Source organism: Magnolia sinica, chromosome 12 (assembly GCF_029962835.1).
Source record: "Magnolia sinica isolate HGM2019 chromosome 12, MsV1, whole genome shotgun sequence".
Classification (NCBI taxonomy): Eukaryota; Viridiplantae; Streptophyta; class Magnoliopsida; order Magnoliales; family Magnoliaceae; genus Magnolia; species Magnolia sinica.
In genome coordinates this window covers 10,265,590-10,279,437 of record NC_080584.1, presented here as the reverse complement: position 1 = coordinate 10,279,437, position 13,848 = coordinate 10,265,590, and the positions used below count along the sequence as shown (strand labels likewise).

Sequence of the window (13,848 nt, the reverse complement as noted above, 5' to 3'; positions counted from 1 at the left end):
ACCATTTATTTATTTAGTTTGGTAATCACCCTTCTTAAATTTGCTTCTTAGCTTAAATTACAAGTACCCATAATAAATAAAAAATAAAAAAAATCAGCTTTTAAAACTTTTTTACTCTCACCCCTACCTCTTTCTCATCTCTCCAGGTGATGGATGCAAAGAAGGTAGGGCCCACACAATAGAATGTCCACATCAAAGGTGGGCCCTACATGATGGATGACTCACATCGAGTTAGGCTCAAATAATGGACGGTCCATGTCAAAGGTTGCCCCTAATGATGAGTGGTCCAAATCCAATGTAATGACCCTAGTGAAGTTTAGGGCTATAAGTTTTTTTCAGGAACCTGGACCGTCCATCTTTTTATCCAGCCATCCAACTATCAATGAATTCGTTAAGCTATGTGAAGGTGCATTTTTACATCAATCTATCCATTCAGTAGAACCATCTGTTCATTAAGTTATTAATCTATTTACAAGATCATCCAACCATTAGATCCTTGATCAATTTATCATCCATCCATTAATCATGACATCCAACCGTTAGATTGCACGTTCATGCATTATTTACACATCCATCCATTCATATAGCTATCTATACATTCAATCATCATTTTAATTGGCCGTACCTCCAATAAATCATTTATTCACCTCTTTATCTTGCAATCTGACCGGTAAATGTAGTTTTTGTCCGTACATGTACATAGATAAGTGATTTGAAGCATTATCAACTCATTCATTTTATTACATTTAACCTCACACATTTCGCCACAAGAACACATGCATCACCACACATTTTTGTACTCGTACTATAAACACTACACACATGTATACACCTACTAACACACCCACATACACTATATTGCATGCACACTCTACACACACACACACCACATGCACAATCATCACACGTGTGCACACCACACGTGCATAACCAAAATCCTCTATGCTTCCCTCTCTCGTCCTCTTAACACAACATGATTCTCTCTCCCATCCACTCTCCTTCTTTCCCTCCTTTTATAAAAAATAAAAATAATTAGCCCAAAAATCCAGAAATAGACCTCTTTCAGCTCTGTTTAAAGAGAACCCAAGGCCCCCCTCTCATTTCAGCCTTTCAATGCCCAACCTTTATATATGTGTGTGTACATGTTGTTCTTTGCTTTGTTAAGGTGAGTGGAATCATCGGCCACTACACCGCCCACCATGCTGTATATTTGAATCACACGATATGACATGATCATGTGTTGTCCAATCCAACTACATGGTCATGGACATATATTCCTTATGGTAGGGCTATAAGAGGCCTCATTAGCGAAGCTGAGTGTGATTTTCCATTTCTTGTGAACTTACACATAGTTGCATCGCTTGCACCCAATGAAGGGAGATGAATATTGAGAATTTGGTTTGCAATGTGATTTGTCCAAACGCTTGCAATGTATATGCACCTTCTCATCTAACTTTAATGAGTCATGATGAAAATACTATCAAAGAGTTTCTTCCTTAAGATAGTGTTTGAACACATGATGAAAGAAAAAAGTTTGTAAAACAATAAATAAAATTGATACCATTGATGAAAAATATCATTTACGATGCGATTGGTAACTTTACATAGGTAAGAGAGGCCTTAGACTCGTAATCTAACTAAAACTAGGAAACTTTTCTGAAAGGGTAAAAATTACTAAAAATAATAGAATTTTATATTCCAAACTCATAAAAAACTTTCAGATAACTAAAACAAAGACTTTGGATAAGAGTGGGATTCTTAAACCCCTAAAAATAGCAAAAATGCAACTTATTGAAAAATAAGTTTTGACTTGAGACTTGTACTTAATTATTGAAGTGATTGAATTCTGCGAAGCTATATACATAGCTAATGAACTATTGTTGTTTTGCTAGGATATAGACTTTGTGGATAGCTTTGTAATAACACATTATACTTACGGAACTATATATATATATACACACACACGCACACACACACCCCCACACACTCACGCCATAGTGGGATTTCACCACCTATGGATAATCGAACCCTTGACCGGGTGTTGAAACTCCTGAGAGTCTACCAACGGAGCAAGAGTAAGGATCTTACTTAGAAACTATTAAATAATTGTAAAGCTACAGTGGATGTAGGCCATTTTTTGTCAAATCAAGGCTCTTCCAACTTGAATTTGTGCAATTCTGGAAATCCATTAAGTGATCTCTAACCTGTCCTACACGACTTTAGCATCAAATGACATGCAATTACCTCTCAAAGTTGCTCATCCCTAAAGATGCTGACATTGGATTGATACTGAATCCCCATCATTGCCGAGGCCCTAGACCTTTACATAACGTCTAGTTGTTCTAAATGAATTTGGCATATCAGGTGCATGATAAAGGGAAGAAATTACCATCTTCTCATGATAATCCTTTAATTTGCAAGGAGAGAAAAGAAAGAAAAAAATCTCTAAAATGAGAAATAAAATTGACATTGTTGAATAAAATAAATAAATAAATTGCTTACACCATACCTAATGGCCTTGTATAAGCACAAGATGCCCTAAACTTCTAATCCAACTCAAAATAAGAAACTTTTACTAAAATAGTAAAAATTACTAAAAATTGCTAAAAGACATTTAATCCTAGCTAAACTTGTGAATAACTCTTGGATAATTAAAACAAAGACTTCAGACCACAAGCAAAAATGTGACTTTTTTAAAATAGTAAAATTTGAACTAAAACACGATTTAACCCATTATATATATATGAGAGAGAGAGAGAGAGAGAGAGAGAGGATTTAACCTATTATATATATATAAGAGAGAGAGAGAGAGAGAGAGAGAGAGAGAGAGAGAGAGAGAGAGAGAGAAAGAGAGAGTTATGCTCACATTCACACTTTCTTACATGAGCACCCGTGTGCACTTTTACAGCGTCATGTGCACAAAATCTGAACAGTCCATGTGATGCGGCACCCAAGAAACCTACAAGGTCCTACTTTCAGTCTGATCCAAAATTCTAGTGGGCATGGCAATAGCAAAAGCTAATCAAGGGAGGTAACTGTTTTCTTTTGCCATGGCCCACCAAGGTTTTGGATCTGGCTAAAAGTTGGGCCTTAAGGTTTTATGGGGTGCATCGTGTGGACAGTACATATTTTTCGCTCACATCACGTATCAAAAAGTTCTCACAAGCATACACACACACACACACCTGTGCATAACTTTTTCAGAACTCATCACACGTGATGTGGGCCCAAAATATGAACCATCCATGTGATGCAACACCCCATTAAACCACTTAGGCCTAACTTTTACTCTCATCCAAAACTTTGGCAGGCCATGGAAAAAGGAAACAAATTTCTCCCTTGATTTGTCTCTCTTTCTCCACGGCCTACCAAAGTTTTGGATAGGGGTAAAAGTTAGGTCTTGGAGGTTTCATGAGGTGCTGCATCACATAGATGGTTCAGATTTTAAGCCTACCTCATGTGTGATGGGTTCTGAAAAAGTTCTCACAAGTTCCCGTGAGAGAAGGTGTGAAGGTGGTAAAAATATTATGGCAGTTGGAAGCCACAATTAGCCTTTAGTTTTTTTTTTTTTTTTTTTAAATTTTTTTTTACATGCACACACCCCCACACACTCACGCTAGTGAAATTTCACCACCTATGGGTACTTGAACTCTTGACCGGGAGTTGAAACTCCTAAGAGTACCACCCGAGGAAGAGTAAGGACCCATAGGTTTTTTTTTTCATGTTAGCTTGTTAGTACACCCCCACTACCAGTTGACACTTCAGTGTTAGCCACCCCTACTAGGGATCGATGCAAAGACCTCAGTGTTGGAACCTCAGTCTACCACTTGAGCTATGGATCAAGGTTAAGGACCCATAGTGTTTTTATTTTATTTTTTATTTTTTATTTTTTATTTTAACATGCACACACACCCCCACACACTCACGCTAGTGGAATTTCATAACCTATGGATACTCGAGCCCTTGACCGGGTGTTGAAACTCAAGAGAGTCCACCACCCGAGCAAGAGCAAGAGTAAGGATCCAGTTAAGGACCCATAGGTTGTTTTCACTCTAGATCAGCCTTTTTTGGCATGATTTCTTTTGATCCTGACCGTCCATAATATCATCTGCAACCTGTTCTACATCACTTCAATGGAGCGCCATAAACCCAACGAAAATTTGCAATATCAAGAAGGGTAGACATGTTAAAAGTCACTCTCCTATGACTAGGATCGTCAACCATCATCTAACTGGTCTTGGGCTACACCATGGTGCGCGTTTGCACCATTCACAAAACAGTGCAAATCGCCAAATGTGCACATGGCACACTCGCATCTAGATCTAGACCGTCCAAATCATGGCCCCATTGTATCGGGAACATAAACTGAAAATCACACTGATTGGACGATGTTAGCCATCTGATTTCACTAGTCGAATGTGGACCACTAACCATTTTCTTAGTATTCGCTTGGATCATAAGTCATTTTGCTTAACCTACTTATGCCTCAAGTAACTTTTCTTGACTTTTACTTATACAAAATACAAGTATGTTTGGTTCCCAACATTACATTAATCTCTCTTTTAATATTTTTTACAAATATTTTCCATTAAAATCTTTCCCAAGTTTTATTTGTTCATGTGGAGTCCACCTTTAATATTCACTGCCCATCATGCGAGGCCAACCTTTGATGTGGATTATTCATTACGTTGGGCTCACCTTGGCCTTGACTTGAATGCGAATCGTCTATCTCATGGGGCTTACCTTCAATATAAACCATCCACCTTGTAAAGCCTGATGTGGACTATTCATCATGTGGGGCCATCTTGGATGTGGGTTGTCCATCATGTCGGACATTGGATGTGGATCATCAATCATATGAGGCCTAACTTCAATATAGACCATCCATCATGTAGGGTTGAACTTTGAAGTGGGCCTCCATTATGTGGGGCCCACTTTTGATGCAGGCCATTCATCATATGGGGCCAACATTTGATGTGGACCGTCCATTACAGGAGGCCCAACATCACGTGGGGCCCACCATCAATGTTAATTGTCCATCATGGGTTTCCCACCTTCAATGGACACTGCCCACACCTTTAATGTGTAATGTCCATCGTGTGGGCCCCACCTTTGAAGTGGGCCATCCATCTTACAATGTTGCCTTGGATGTGAGCCATTCATCATTAGGGGCTGCCCTTTGATGATGTGGGCATCGATCATTCGTGGCGACCTTCGACATGGACTGTCCATTATGTGGGTCCTCCTTCATGTGGATCATCTTTAATGGACCCCGTTATATGGACCTGCACCTTAATGTAAGTCATCCATCATGTGGGGCGCACCTTCAATGTCCGCTGAGCAAGTGGAGCCCACCTTTGATGTGGACCATCCATCATGTGGGCCCAACCATTGAAGTGGGTCATGCATCACATGGATGTGGACCATTCATCATTAGGGGCGACCTTCAACATGAGCTATCCAATACGTGGGTCTTCCATTGATGTGGACTATCCATCATGTGGCCCCCACCTTCAATGTAGACCATCCATCGTGCAGGTCTCCTTTAATATAGACCTTCCATCACGGAGATATGAAAGTGAGAGGAGAATGGAAAACTAAAAAATTAAAAAGCAAGAATTTTTTACCAAGGAAATGGTACTATGAGGTTGACCTCATCGAACTTCCCATGAGGTTGAGATGTGTGGGCCCCACCGTGATGCGTGTAGAACATCAACACTATCAGTCAGATGCACCATTTCATGTTGGACCATGGGCTTAAAAATCAAGTCAATCCATGACTTTGATGGGCCACACCACGTACAACAGTTGAGAGGTTATCCTCCCATTAAAACATTCATAATCATTTTGTGGGCCCAACGAGATGTGGTTCACAAATCCAGCCCATCCATTGTGTGTGTCCCACTTGGATGAGTGGTCAGACTAAGTTTCAGTGCATCCAAATTTCATGTGGAGCCCCAACCAAGTGCTTTTATATGTTTTGGGCATGTTTTCATATGGTTTTAGATGGTATGGCCCACATGAGTTAGGTACACAGCTGATTTTTGGGATATCTCGAAACATAAAGGGTACCCATGCATCAAATACACGGCGTCGATGTTTGACGCACATCACGGTGGGGCCCACACAGCTCGACCTCATGGGAAGTTCCCATGGGGTCGACCTCATAGTACCATTACCCTTTTTACTAATGGGTGCAAGTAATTTAAGTTAAGAAGCTACTTTCACAAAAGTAATTAACAAAACAACTTTTTTTTTAAAAAGTAACTCATTTGATCATTTCCTGCCATTAAATTAAAAAAAAGAAAAAGAAAAGAAAGAAAGAAACAAAACAAGAGAGAGAGAGAGAGAGAGAGAGAGAGAGAGAGAGAGAGAGAGATGCTAGGAATATATATGAGTGTATCCAAACAGGCCGTTAATATCCATTTGGTGGCCACTAATTGGATGGTGGAGATTGCTAGACAGAGTATAATTACGATTAATGCAAACGACTACTTAGACCAAAGAGAGATACAAGAGGCTAATATCCAAGTCATCAAGCGCCCAGGTTCAATCCACCTGACACACGTCCCAAGATCCAGACCATTCATCCACTGACCACCACTCTGCCTACAGACAAAAAAACAAAAAAAACAAAAAAAAAAAAAGCAATTGTCAGATGATCCTAACTGGGGATTACAGGATTTTTGCCCATTGAATGTCAACCGTTGGTTGGATCCTTTTTTTTTTTTCAAAATTCCCCATCTGTAACCTTCAACGATCCTCCAGTCAGTTGCCAGGATAATCTAACCAAAGTGACTTTTAGGGTATATGCCCATCCATGGTAGGGCCCAACAGATGAACGGTCCAGATCTTAAATAACTTTGATATGATTGATTTGAATACCTTTCTCAATGTAGTTTCCCAACAAATCCATGTACCAAAATCCCCAAATACAGCCAGTGAGGCTACAATCATTTGTCTACAATTAAGTATACACCAAACAAATGGAAATACATCCCAAATACAAACCATCAAACCTCTATATGAAATGTACGTAGGTTGTATATATACACATATCCATAACAATGGAGGTATTAATTCAAGTATCTGCATGTAAATACATGTCTACATGCATGCATGGACAGCTTTGAAGATGATCATCACCGTCCTTCTCCGACGATCTCTTGCAACATTGGCTGAGTAGCCAAAGGCGATGGGCTCGCATGAATGAATGTGGTCGAATTTGATGACGTGTTAAGTTGGCTGCTTGTTCTCCCCGTCGACTCTCGTGATGTGTCATCGGTCATGAAGGTGTTTATCTCCTCAAATTGCCAATCAGTTAAGTAGCCGGGCCGTGATGTGATGCTATTCACTTCGATGTCACCTGCTAGCATGGCCACCACACGGGACATGGGCGGGCGTAGCCCTGGGGATGCTTGAGTGCATAGAAGAGCTACTCCAATCATTCTTAGTGCTTCTTCTTTGTCAAATTCCGACAGCGTTTGATCCATCAGTTCCAATGGTCGGTTGGTTTCATGTAGATTCCATGCCTAAGAAATTGTGGAAAGACATCAGTAATACATCGATGAAAGTTCCACTAATCATACACAGGTCGATCTGATGTCCGTAAATCCATCATCAAAAGCTAATCAATGATAGTTTACTAGAATGAATTATGAAAAGTAAAAAAATAAAATAAAATCCATGATTTGTGATAGGAATGCTACTTTGTAGACGTGCATCTGCCAACGCGATTCAGAAACACTCGAAAGAGTGCACTTGATCAATGGTCCAAATTTACAGATGGGTCCTACATTGGCACGCTTAGGGCCCATTAGGATACCACCAAATAAGTTACTTTTTCTACTTACAGCAGTAGATAAGTAACTTATTTGACATTAGTTTGGTTTATGATCAATTATAAGTAGCTTTTTTACTTAAAAAGTTCATAATCACTTCAGTTATTTTTTTTTTTTTAAGCTTTTCTACTTTTCATAAGCTGCTGAAGAGAGGCATTAGGAAATATGAAAGAGAAGAGAAGCTGATAAGTATTTGTTTGCAAAACATACTCATCTTCTTAATAAGTAGAGACTAAGATAAGCTACTTGTGGAATAGGTAGCTTATCTTAAGAAATTTATGATCAAACGCACCCTTAGAGTACTTGTGAATGGCATTTGCCGATGCCCATTTGCAAATTGCATTCCTCTCAGTGATAAATTCATCATTTCGATTTGTAACCGATGAAAGCTAATTACTGGAACAAGCAACACTATAACCAAGAGAGTGGATTTCAATAAACAGTGTGTGAGTATTTAAATTTCATGCCAGTAATATGTGCATCCTAATTAAAGAATAGAATTACCAGCCTAAAGAGTCTGATTTTTATAAGATAATTAAAATGTCATACCCATTCGAGGAGATAGATCTTATCTTGATCCAAAGTTGTATCTGAATTCATCCTTCCACTAAGAATCTCAAGTGCAACAACCCCAAATCCGAACACATCGGCCTTTTCCGTCAGATGCCCACGCATGGCATACTCCGGTGCAAGATACCCACTTCAAGAAATTCAAGAAGTTCAAGGTTATTTTGATGCAAACAAACATCCCATAATGAGCACATATGACTGTGTTTGGATGCTCAATTGAATTGAATTGAAATAATTTGATTTAATAAGACTGTTTGGGCGCATTGTGAATTGAGTTGCAAACCTTCAGTTTAATGAAGACTAATAATAGAAATAAATAATTATGTTTCCATAGCTCCAAAACTCAGTGACTCAGCTTGAAACTCGGCCAAGTCAACTTGACTTGACGAGATTTCAAGCTGAGTTACATGGAAACTCACTCATGATTGTGAGTTGGTTCCGACTTGGCAAGACTCATTGAGTCCACTCGCCAACTCAGTCAATCTGACTTGGCATGACTTGAACCGAGTCACTCACAGGCAACGAGCGTATCATTTTCAATAAAGGAAAAAGTGAGGAGATTCACAGAAGAAAGGAAGTGAATTGAACCCTTCCACCAATGCACAAGCACTGTGTTGAGACTATTTTTCCCATTTTTAGCTATATCTACTATTACTCTGATATCCTTAATCCATTTCTTAAATATCGAGTCAAGTCGAACAAAGATCGATCAAGTCTTCGAGTCAACCCAACCCAATTGGATAACGAGTCTATTTTTCAAGTTTTTTGAGCTATGTTGTGGACTTATAATTGCTAGTTGATCATGCATCCAAATGCACCCTAAAATGTAGATGACCAAAGTGGGGCTGGGCCAATTCCTTTCAAAATGGGGCACTAGCTCTTAAAATCTCAAATCCAACTTGAAATGCGTATATTGCAATTTGGTTTTTAGTCCATAGTTTTAAAACTCGTTGACTCGACTTGAAACCTGGCCAAGTCAACTCGACCTGAGGAGATTTCCAGCCGAGTCTCTGAGAATCTAACTTTGCATTGTGCTTTTTTGTGGATAAATTTATATATGTAATTAGTATTTGTTCACACCGCATGTATCCTTCAATTATATAATTATAATATTGAGTCCAGTCAATTTAAGACTCATTCGAGACCTCAAATTGACCTGACTCGACTGGACATCTACTCGAGTTTTTTTTTGGGTTTTTGAACTATGGTTTGGTATTCACATTGATGAAAATGGCTACCCCACTTTGTCATTTCTCATCAACAAGATTATTGCAATTTAGTTCAATTGAACATCCAAACAGACCCTTGACGTGAGGTGAACATAGATGATCAAATGGTTCTTACATTGTCCCTGCGACCCGTGTGCTGATGTGGGTCTTCTTATCATCGTATAGCTTCGCCAAACCAAAATCTGAAATCTTGGGGACAAGATCAGCATCGAGCAGAATATTACTGGCCTTGACATCTCTATGTACAATCCGGAGCCTTGATTCTTCATGGAGATAAGCAAGACCTCTGGCCGTACCCAAGCATATTTCGAAGCGGGTGGCCCAATTTAGATTCAAGTTGCTGCTTCCTGCAAGGAAATGGAATTGCTAATGAGCATGTGTGCAATAACATATGTTGTTTAAAAGGTGAGGCCGACCTTTCATATGCCTTGGCCCAAATATCTTGCCGGTCCCATCATCAGGTGGGTAACTTGTGTATGACAAATGTGATTCTTAACTGTCCATTTATTTCATACACATGTTGAACACTTTATGAATGGATGGCCTTGATTTGGGAAATGGCCCATCCATGGTGAGACCCACCAAATAAATGGCCTGGATCTGGCACATAACACACCACATTGGCATGTGCAGGCAGGAATCCACATCCTACTCTATGATACACCATTATAAGAATATGGTTTTATGGAAATAGGTATGGTCCCATACCAAAGAGTGCCTGATCAAGGCTCTTGTTTTCAAGATACTCGTAGACCAGAAGCCGCTTCTCTCCCTCGATGCAGCATCCATACAACTTCACGAGGTTCTTGTGTTGCACTGCAGATATGGTAGCGATCTCTGTTACAAACTGACTCTTTCCTTGATGAGATGCTACTGAAAGTTGCTTCACGGCTATTACCCGTCCATCTGTAAGTGTTCCCTATAAAAATCCCAAGAATCAATATAAAATAAATGAATGCTCTCGTTACCCATGCATCTATGTTTGTATGTATGTGGGCATGGATGGATGGATGTACTAATGATGTAGAACTTGTAATGAACAGCTCAATGGCGCACTAGGATCTTATGAATTTGGGCTGGAAGGGCCCTAATTAGGTAAAAATTACCTAAATGCACCTAAATGCGAGCTATAGGTTCCGATGGCCATATCTTTGTGACCACCAGTTATCAGATTTGTGCTTATATATGTTGTTGGAAAGCTATTGACAAGCCCTACGACATGGAAATTATGTAGGCCTCAAGGGATTTCTCAAAATTACATTTTAGTTCAAAACTTACTACTTTTAGTGAGTTCCATTTTCACTTTTCGTAGGGTTTTAAGAGTCTGATTGAGGTCCGAAGTATTTATTTAGTCGTCTAAGGGTTGTTTACGAGTTTGGGTAGGATTAGATGTCTTTACTATTTTTAGGTAATTTTTACTATTTTGGGGAAGTTTCCTTAGCTTGAATCAAAGTAGGAGCCTAGGGCATCATGTTGAAGACAGAACTCTTCATTCAACAATGTCAATTTTATTTCTCATTTTAAAGATTCACTCTGCTTGTGGATTCAAAGATTATCAGCTAAGAGAAAACGGAGATCTTCTTCCTCTATCCATGCACCCGCTACGCCTGCTAATCTTTATACATTTGTAGGTGTGTCATACGTATACATGTGTTGTTGTCCATTATCACATTATCAAGAGAGTGCACACTTAAAGGCCTGTTTGGGTGAGCCCACGAATTGGAATTTGTTTCCATTTTCTCAACCCAAACCAAGTGAGACGAGAATGTTCTAGAATTTCAAACCCGTTCTTTTCTCACTTGTGTGTTGGGCAAGCTGCTTTTACTGACAAAAGTGGAAACTTCCAAACACACCCTTAGATATTAAATTGCCACTTCTTTTTTATTTAAGACCAAGCATGAAAACGTACCTTAAAAACAGGCCCAAATCCTCCCTCGCCCAACTTATTTGCAGGACTGAAGTCATCTGTCGCAGTCCTCAGTTCAGAATAACTGAAAGTGTTTGCTTTGGCAGCCATGCTTAGAAACTCTGCGAATTCAAACACGAAAGCAGGTTAGGATCATATTATCTACTTAAATACGATACAAAGATCAAATGCATGCACACATCTCTATGTTTTAACATGGGCTTCACTGAAGAAAAATAAAATTAAATTGTACAGATGTGTTTGGATGCACAACTCAAGTGAATTGCGAACATTCAGTTCAGTCCCGATGAAATAACCAGACTGTAACAACAATCAGTAACACTCCTTTCAAGTCCTACCTCGAAAGTAATGTATTGCAATTTCGATAATATTCCCTTGAATACTTTACATTTTTTCCATTTCCAGTCTACTGAACTAATTATTGCAATTCAATTCAATAGTGCTTCCAAGTACATCCTAAGGGTGTGTTTGGATGTACCCCAAATCACAATCACAATGGATATTTTAACGAACTGGATGTTTATCGATTCCGCTGCCTGTTTGAGACAGCAGAGAAAATGGGAAGTTCAGAATGGAGAGTAGCAATTTTCCACTTTTTCTGCCCCAAATCAATAACTGGGATGTCTCAGGTCCTGTTTGAAATGTTGCGGATATTGATCTTAGATGGAATGGAATCCTGCCCGCCATCCTAATATGGTCTAAAAAAGCCAATTGGCCACAAGAAGTTTATTGGAACAAATTTGTAATTTCTCCTGGTTGAGACCAAAGACCCAAAAGCTTTTTTCTTTTCACGCGCGCGGGCGCACACACACACACCCCTCACATGGGCATTCGAACCCATGACCTCAGTGTTGAGTAACATGACTCAAATCGACTCCTATTGAGTTACAATTGTCCGAGTTGGAGCTTCAATGCATATCAATTAGATTGTGTTTGGATGCTCAGTTGAACTGAATCATAATAGTCCATTTCAATAAAACAGATAGTGTCCAAGTATGGTTAGTCTCAAGATTGCAATTGTGACCATTTCAAGTTGGAATGCATGGAACTGCAATTACAGTATCACCCCAACTTTGGTCATTCCTCTGCAATGATTTGAATGAATTGCAATCCAGTTCAGTTGAGCATCTAAATGCACCCTAATTTAGAAATATTGGTATTACCTTCATCTTCATCGGTGCCTCTTCTCCTTCGTCTCCAGATAAAAAGTGCGAAAATGGATATAAAGCTCAAAGCACCAACTACAATCCCGACGATCAAACCAGTCTTGTTTTTCTTTCCCGAACCTGGCGGACGGTTACTAACAGTTGGTGTAAAATCTAAAAAACAGAAAAGGCCGAATATTCATCTGTTAGAATTGAACAACTAGAAACTTTCAGAATTTAATTCTAATAGTCAGTCCTGGATATATTACCTGGAGTGACACTGATGGCTGAAACGGATGGCCCATAAGTACCTTGAGCAGGTATACAACATGTCCCTTTCCCGGCCCAAAAGAGATGGATTTCAAGGAAATTCTCAGTTACATTAGCCTGGAAAGTCCTCGTAACTGCGCTCTTAGAGGCCCCACCTGCCGCTCTTTTTATATCAAAATCTTCCAATTGAAGATTTCCCTGGAGAAGCGATTAATAGAATTTCAAAACTAGCGGAGATAATTGTTATATCAAATTCACAAACTACATTATCAGAAATGCATGTCCCTCCCAACAATCAAGTATGGGTATGTATATATTTTTTAGCATTTCAAGATTCGTGGGAACCAATTTCAAAGTTCAAGATGTCCCTTATCATGACTGTCCTATCGATGTCCTATGGAACTATCAGTTTCTTTAGCCCCCTTAACTATCCCAAGCATAAATTTTAATAAGATGTTTGATGGTGATATACTTAAATTGAGTTTGGATGCACTCTTATATGGAATTGGCAATTATTGACCTAAGTAGAGAAACTAAATTGTATTTATGATGGATTAGGCTCCAAATTGCAAGTCTGCTACTTTTAAGTGGACTCAAAAGAGACCTGACTCCAATTTTAGGGGCCAGTCTCTTCATTACATGAAGTAGAAATCATTACTGTTATTATTTTCATGTCTACTTAGCTAAACTGAATGTTTGGAAATCAAATCACTTGTGATCATAGTTGATTTGTGATTTACAATTTGAGCCAAATCATAGGCAGAACGATTTGAATCCCATCTTGAATATATTTTAAGCCAGATGAATACTGCAATTCTGTGATTTGAATCCTATGATTTATGATTCAAATTATACTTGTTTTCTTT

At 39.0% G+C, this 13,848-nt stretch overlaps 1 protein-coding gene across 1 annotated transcript in view; it reads right to left on the bottom strand.

Annotated features, from left to right (window-relative positions):
• Positions 1 to 6,853: 6,853 nt before the first annotated feature.
• The window catches only part of LOC131220900 (probable LRR receptor-like serine/threonine-protein kinase At1g56140), a 28,910-nt gene continuing 21,915 nt past the window's right edge, over positions 6,854 to 13,848 (bottom strand). Inside the window, exons 18-24 of the mRNA XM_058215813.1 lie at positions 12,982 to 13,180; positions 12,731 to 12,886; positions 11,550 to 11,668; positions 10,349 to 10,559; positions 9,756 to 9,987; positions 8,391 to 8,541; positions 6,854 to 7,532 (exon numbers count right to left, since the gene is read on the bottom strand). Of these exons, the coding sequence (XP_058071796.1) occupies positions 7,143 to 7,532; positions 8,391 to 8,541; positions 9,756 to 9,987; positions 10,349 to 10,559; positions 11,550 to 11,668; positions 12,731 to 12,886; positions 12,982 to 13,180 (1,458 nt within the window). The 3' untranslated portion in view covers positions 6,854 to 7,142. The remainder of the gene's footprint in view (positions 7,533 to 8,390; positions 8,542 to 9,755; positions 9,988 to 10,348; positions 10,560 to 11,549; positions 11,669 to 12,730; positions 12,887 to 12,981; positions 13,181 to 13,848) is intronic.